General features: G+C 39.8%; 1 protein-coding gene across 1 annotated transcript; it reads right to left on the minus strand.

Moving 5' to 3' along the window:
• Positions 1-4849: 4849 nt before the first annotated feature.
• LOC137562396 (protocadherin gamma-B1-like) lies at positions 4850-6916 on the minus strand. Its single transcript, XM_068273735.1, has one exon. It carries the CDS (start codon positions 6914-6916, stop codon positions 4850-4852), a length of 2067 nt encoding a protein of 688 aa, XP_068129836.1.
• Positions 6917-8025: the final 1109 nt, after the last annotated feature.

An 8025-nucleotide genomic window follows, 5' to 3' on the forward strand; every position in this document is an offset into this window, starting at 1 on the left:
AATGTTAGGAAATTTCTAACAATGATCGAACATGTGCGAGCATATCCACACACATATAAAAAAGCAGCAGTCCTTGTGCTGGATGCTGAAAAGGCCTTTGATAGCGTGGAGTGGGACTGGATGCTGGGAATAATGACTCAGATGGGATTTACAGGAAACAATCTTCAGGCAGTTAAAGCAATGTACTCCAGTCCAAAAGCCAGAATAGTGACCCATGGTTTCATATCAGAAGCTTTTCCAATGCAAAGAGGGGTGAGACAGGGATGTCCATTGTCTCCACTATTATTTAATCTGGCTTTGGAGCCTCTAGCTGCGCTTCTTAGGAGGCAAATACAAGGAATAAAAGTGGAGGATGTTGAGGTCCAGCAAGCATTTTTTGCTGATGACATGCTTCTTTTCATTAGAGATCCAATGACCCAGATACCGGAAATCTTCAAAATATTATCAGAGTTTTCCAGACTATCTGGACTAAAAATTAATAAAGAGAAGAGTGAAATAATGCCTCTTTCGAGACTGGCAGACACTAGACAATGGACATCCCTAGGCCTCAAAGTATCCCATACCCAAGTAAAATATTTAGGAATTAAAATCCCAAGAGACCCTACCCAATTATATAACCTAAATTATACACCTTTATTCCAACAGTTAAGGGAACAATTAGATAGATGGGATAAACTTCCCATAGGGTTAGCAGGGAGAGGAGCACTCATAAAAATGACTACGATGGGGAGACTACTCTATCCTATGCAGACAGTCCCACTTCTTATCCGGCACAAGGACATTCAGATGCTGGAGGCAGCTTTCACCAAAATCCTTTGGCATGGAAAGAAACCCCGAATAGCACTAAAAAAACTCCAAATGTCCAAACCTTTGGGAGGCCTAAATCTACCTGACATTCAAAGATATAATTTGGCAGCATTACTTCGCCATGTACAAGACTGGGTTAAGGGAACCTGCAAATACTCTAATAATACCCTGGAAACGGAGATTGCAATGCCATGGCCGCTTCTGGGCCTACTGCATTCTAAGCTTACTGAACGCCCTTTAAGACTCAGACAAAATGTTATTTTCAAAGATACTATACTGACATGGAAAGCTGTGAGGAAAAAACTAGGCCTTCACTGTTTAATTTCTAAATACATGCCCATATGGGGAAACCCACACTTCCCAGTAAGTACCACTCAGCAGTCTTTTTTAAACTGGGACCAAAAAGGGATTTCCAAACTGGGAAATCTTTTTCACTTAGATAAGGGTACCTGGGTATCTTTTGCAGAATTGAGAAGAGCATACTCCATTCCAGCAGCAGATTTTTTCCCATACATACAGATCCAATCCTTTGTGAAAGCACATATTATAAAAATTTCAGACGTAGCGCTACCAGATGCCTTCGACAAATTAATAAGCCCGGGGGGACCTGTTAAATCATTATCAGACTTGGTACAGGTGATGGTGGGAATAGAGGGACCAACATTAGCTCACCTCAGCTTTAAAGGGTGGGAAAAAGTCTTTAAAGATGAAGCCTTAGTAGAACATATCATACAAGGGTGGGGTGAATTTAGATCACACATACAAAATGAACAACACAGAACATCACACCTGCTTTTTCTCCATAAGGCAAAGTACGCTTTTAACATTAAGTATGCTCACCCTCCACCTCATTACACCCCAGCCTGCCCAAAATGTTCCTTGCCTAATGCTAATTTGATACACTGTGCGTGGGAGTGCTATGCAATTGATCATTTTTGGGATAGAGTACTTGAATATGCAAACAAGATGTGTAAAAAAAAATTAAGAAAAATTACCAACTATGTCTATTTCATTACTGTAAAAATTCAACTAATGATAAGCAGGAAAGCCCTTCAGCACTCTTCCATATTATCTTGGCCATGGCAAAGAGAATAATTTTCAAGTCTGGATTCACCCACAATTCCCTACACTGGATATGCTCCAAAAGGAAATACTGTCAGATTTTGCTCTGGAAAGACTGCAAGTAACACAGAGCTTGGAAAAAAGAGCTAAGAACTTCTTTAAAACTTGGAGAAAGTACATTTTGGAAATGTATTTACCTCGTGGTATTGTTTAGAAGACCTCAGTGGGTCTCTAGGTGCACTCAGACATTACCCACAGGGAAGTGTGAACTAACTGGGACAATAGTTTTATATAGCTTGAAAGATTATAGTTATATGTACGAGAACTGCAACTACCTAGATTTAGGAAACTGAATGCTGAGAGAGCTTATGGGGTTAATTTTGGGGAAGGGAGGGTTTTAATTTTTGTTGGGATCTATGTTACATATAGGTACAAATTTGATCTATGTCAATATCCAATTTGAGCTATGCTGTATCTCCTGTTTGAAGGTTCACTTGAAATGTTCATGGATCCTAATGTTTTTTTTTCGTTTTTTTCTGTGGGATAAAACGAAGAAAAAGCTAATAAAATATTTTACAAAAAAAAACTAATAAAAAAAGGCACAGACAAAAGTTTCCTCCTCAAATGTCCACCCCCTTAGTATACCATGTTGAATAATCTTGCACATGATAATAAAAGTATAGTGGGGACATTATGCTGAACCACTATCACAGTGGGGACATTATGCCACTATCGCAGACAATTCAAACCCTGTTCTCTCAAGGTGATTATCCACTATGAATTCTGTAACCACATCATGACTAATGATAATAAGAATAATACAAACCTGGGACAGAATGTGCACTACTCAAAACATTCTTCCAAAGGAAACATTGAAACCATTTTTTTTTATTCATCTCAGACTTAGCAGTAAGTACATTTGCTACACACCAGTTGGTCAAACATTAAAACCACTAAACTACATTAAAGCTATAAATTAAGTAAATACGTGTATTTTACAATTAATTGCATTCATTAACCTCAGCACTGTGAAATGTATACATTTATTGATATGTTAAGGAAAAAGAAAGTGTTTGCCTTAATTAGCAGTGATATTTACATGTATAAAGTTGTATTTGTTAGGTAACTTCAGCCCCACATGGGGTAACAAGGGATGGTCAATGAGATGCAAACCATTCTGAGTTGAAGCAGGATTGTGGAAATTTAGCCTGTAAATGTATGCAGCTTGAAAATGGATCAATCAAGTCTCACAGATGTATAATTCAATTGATCCATTCAAGCTGCATACATTTCCACATAAAATTTGCATAATCCTGTATTAAAGAGAACCTGAACTGAAAATAAAAAGTCAAAATAAACATACACAGGTCATACTTACCTCCCATGTAGTCTGCTCATCAATCTCTTTCTCCTCTCCTGCTTCCTGTTTTTTCCACTGTGATCAATGAAATTCTCTGTTCTCCACTTTGAAAATGGCCATTCCCCCATAACAGCTTCTTGGTCAGCACGCTGTTAAACTGTAATATTGCCCACTGGAGCCATAGGGAAACGTGAACATTACCTTGCACATTCAGTTGTAACTGACAGCAGCTGATATATAACTTTCAGTTGGCTGCATGAAATGGTTTTTTTTTTTATTAAAAAAAAAAGCCCACTAGAGGGCGCTCCGGAGGCGTTCTTCCGATTTAATTTAAAAAAAAACCCTCCCGCAGCCGCCCTGGCGATCTCAATAGAATGCCAGGGTGGATAAAAAAGTGCTTCATTTTTACAATAATTATGTATAAATGATTTAGTCAGTGTTTGCCCATTGTAAAATCTTTTAAATCCTTGATTTACATTCTGACATTTATCACATGGTGACATTTCTACTGCTGGCAGGTGATGGAGCTGCTGCTTGCTGTTTTAGCGGTTGGAAACTGCTGTAAACAGCTATTTCCCACAATGCAACAAGGTTCATAGACAGGAAACTGCCAGGAGTACCATGGTCCTCAGAGTTTCTTGTGGAATAAGTTTCACCACAATTTCAGCCATACAGCGCCCCTGATGATCCATTTGTGTGAAGGAGTAGATTTTTCATGTAAAGGGTATCAGCTACTGATTGGGATGAAGTTCAATTCTAGGTTACGGTTGCTCTTTAAGAATCAATGAATTAAAATGAATCAACAAACTAGCACTACAAATAAACACCCCTTTATACAATATGGCAATGTAAATATATATTACTCACTATTTTCCAGTTTAATAGCTGTGGCTAAGGTGGGGCTTATTATATTGCTTGCTGTCCGTGTGAGGTACAGCAAAGCAAAATGGAAGGTGCCTGATAAAAAAATCTATTAGAGGGAGGTGCTCCCAGATGAAGGGAGCATCTTACCCAGACAGACATCTGCTAGAAGACAAATACAGTCATTCACCTGTGTCCAGTACAGTCATTCACCTGTGGTCATATTCTGAACCATATTTTTGAATTGTTACCTACAAAGTCATCTGTTACTCCCTGTTGATATCTTGTAGCTTAAATTGTGTTTATTTTATGAGTTAGGTTTAGTTTAATAACATCTAAAGTGGTGAGCTGAGTATATGGTGAAAATGAACAAAACCACCATTGCTTATATGTACACGTATGCATGTGCACTATGCTGACGCTGTTGTTGATGTTATTGCATGCTGTTGCTGTTATTACAGTATACTGTTGTTATTGCATTATACCATTGTTATTGCACTATGCCAATTGCCCTTGTACCACAAACAATTCTGGGTGCAACAGAACTTGGGGAATAAAGCTTATTCCAGTCTATGTGCAAAACAGGGGTGTCAACATAGCCCCGGGCACAGGTGGAGATGCATCTGGGTCTTTACACACTCTCTGTACATATTGACACAACAGGAGGCTTGGGAGTTTCTTTATATATGATATTTATCTCAGTTTACTCCAACAAATATTCCAACAATTCTACCATAGCCAGCATATTCTTCATATAATTTAGTGTTGAAAATAAGGTCTTACCTGAGAGATTGCAGTAGTTGGAAGACTTTCATTACCAAGGCCTGAGTCATCAGTATCTATAAGATTATCCACAGGGACATTTTGATTTGATGTTAGGAGCCCAAAATCACTTCCTGATGGGTCCATAGCCACACATACATTGTATGAGTAGGGGAAGGGTAATGCCCCATCACTATACATGGACAGTACTCTGGGATCTCCTGCAGGATACAGACTTGTATTTAAAGTCCCAAAGTTTGGTAATGGTTTTGACTCCTTGCATTTTGATATGATGACCAACATCACAGTTATAATAAACAACAAAGAAATTAGTGCTAAAGCAATTACCAAGTACAGCTGCAAGTTTGACTGAGGTTCTTCATCTGTGAGTGCATTCATGAGTTTAGGAACAACCTGCTGGAAGTTATCTGCAACAATGAGGCTTAAGGTGACAGTAGCTGAGAGAGCTGGAACCCCGTTGTCTCTCACCAGCACCACAGCCCTTTGCCTCAACATATCTTTTTCTTGGAAGATGCGTGATGTCCGGATTTCTCCATTCTGGTCATTAATGGTAAAGTGAGATGGTTCCGACATGTGTATGAAATGATAGGAGAGCCAAGCATTATGTCCAGAGTCTGCGTCCACTGCAACCACCTTTGTGATTAGAGAACCTGGCTCTGCTGTAAATGGAACCATCTCAAATGCATCCTGTCCAGAACTTCCTGATGATGGGAATAGGATTTCTGGAGCATTGTCATTTTGATCCACTATGTGGATAAGTAAGGTGGCATTTCCAGTTAGAGGAGGTGATCCACTGTCATGGGCAGTTATTTGTACTAGAAATTCCTTGTTTTTCTCATAATCAAATGACTTTTGAGCATAAAGAGCTCCAGTCTCAATGTTTATGGAAAAATAAGATGACACTGGAAGGTCTTCTGCATTCATGGTGGATATTGAAAAGCCAATTTTAGCATTGTTCCCAGCATCAGGATCTGAAGCTTGTATCCTATGTATCAAGGCACCTGGTAAATTGTTTTCTGTTACATAAACAACATAAGCAGATTTTGTGAAAGTTGGTGGATTGTCATTAACATCTAATATATCCAGTTTGATGGTTCTTCTGCTGGAAAGTGGAGGAGATCCTCTGTCAGTGGCTATGATTGTGATATTATAACTAGGTGTCGTTTCTCTATCCAAGTCACTTGTTGTAGAAATTCTGTAATAGTGGTCAGTTGACAATATTAAGTTGAACGATTGCTGCTCCAGTAGCCTGCAGTCAATATATCCATTTTCCCCAGAATCCAGATCATCAACTTCAATCAGAGCTATTACTGTTCCAGGTTTGGAGTCCTCCAGAACTGGAGAGAACAATGAGGTGATGGATATCTCAGGAACATTATCATTTTCATCTATAACTTCTATCAGTACTTTGCAATGCATGAAATGGCCGCCTCCATCTTTTGCTTGTACTGATAGCTCATAGTTTCTTGCAAGTTCAAAATCTAACTTCTTATTTATCTTGATTTCACCACTCATTGGATTAATGATGAAGGTACCAGATTGGCGCACACTTCCAGATGTTTTGCTGAAAGAATAGTTTATTTGGGCAAATAAACCTTCATCTTTGTCAGTTGCATTCACAGAAATAACTGTAGCATTAATTGGCATGTTTTCACTTACACTGATTTTATATACTTCTTGTGAAAATATTGGAAAGTTGTCATTAGCATCAGTGACTATGATCCTTATTAATGCAGTTCCAGATCTCACAGGATTTCCACCATCAGTAGCTATTAGTGAAAATTCATGCAGAATCTGAGATTCTCTGTCTAAGGGCTTCTCTAGTACAAGTTCAAGAAATTTACTTCCATCCTGCTTGATTGTCTCACTCAGTATAAAATGCTTGTTGTCACTGAGCTTGTATGTCTGCACTGAATTGACACCAAGATCTGGATCTTCTGCATTCTGTAAAGAAAATTTAGTACCTGGTGCTGTTAATTCAATTGCATCAAAGCTAACTGTGTCAGAATAAACTCTTGATCCAGGTGATGTAGATTCTATCATTTCAACTGTTAGAACATCATGATAAAACACTGGAGCATTGTCATTAACCACCCTGGCGTTCTGATTAAATCGCCAGGGTGGCTGCGGGAGGGTTTTTTTTAAATAAAAAAAAAACTATTTCATGCAGCCAACTGAAAGTTGGCTGCATGAAAGCCCACTAGAGGGCGCTCCGGAGGCGATCTTCCGATCGCCTCCGGCGCCCAGAATAAACAAGGAAGGCCGCAATGAGCGGCCTTCCTTGTTTTGCTTATATCGTCGCCATAGCGACGAGCGGAGTGACGTCATCGACGTCAGCCGACGTCCTGACGTCAGCCGCCTCCGATCCAGCCCTTAGCGCTGGCCGGAACTTTTTGTTCCGGCTACGCTGGGCTCAGGCGGCTGGGGGGACCCTCTTTCGCCGCTGCTCGCGGCGAATCGCCGCAGAGCGGCGGTGATCAGGCAGCACACGCGGCTGGCAAAGTGCCGGCTGCGTGTGCTGCTTTTTATTTCATTAAAATCGGCCCAGCAGGGCCTGAGCGGCAGCCGCTGGCGGTGTTGGACGAGCTGAGCTCGTCCAAACCGCTCAGCTGTTAATATCCTGAATGTCTATCTTTACCCTTATAATATTTAAGGGATTTTCAGCCACAGCATCAAAGCTTAGGATACAGGTAGCTTCTGCCCAACACAGTGTCTCTCTGTCTATCCTGTCCTTCACATACAGATTGCCATTATCTATATTCACATAAAAATATTTCTCTGAGACACGTGATACAATTCTGAGGTTTCTAGAGGAAATCTGTCCAGCATCTAATCCCAGATCTTTTGCAATATTTGCTACAACAGAGTCTTTCCTCATTTCTTCTACAATGGTATACTGAATCTGGGTAGAAACTGAATGACACAGCCAGGAAAATAAGACAGAAAATATTACTTGCCATCTGATTCCTTTGTATGCCTGGTGTTTTGCTCTGTCCATTCTGCACACTTGCAATCTTCTTTTTAATATTTGTAGTCCAGTGCAAAAAGAAGTACTGTCCAGTCCAATTGTGTAAGCTCAAAACATTTAGTATTTTATGCAGAGGATCCAGAAAATGTCTGTGTGCTTCTCTGTGCAGATCTGCAGTGTGTGT

This window comes from Hyperolius riggenbachi, chromosome 3 (assembly GCF_040937935.1).
Source record: "Hyperolius riggenbachi isolate aHypRig1 chromosome 3, aHypRig1.pri, whole genome shotgun sequence".
In the NCBI taxonomy this organism is placed as follows: domain Eukaryota; kingdom Metazoa; phylum Chordata; class Amphibia; order Anura; family Hyperoliidae; genus Hyperolius; species Hyperolius riggenbachi.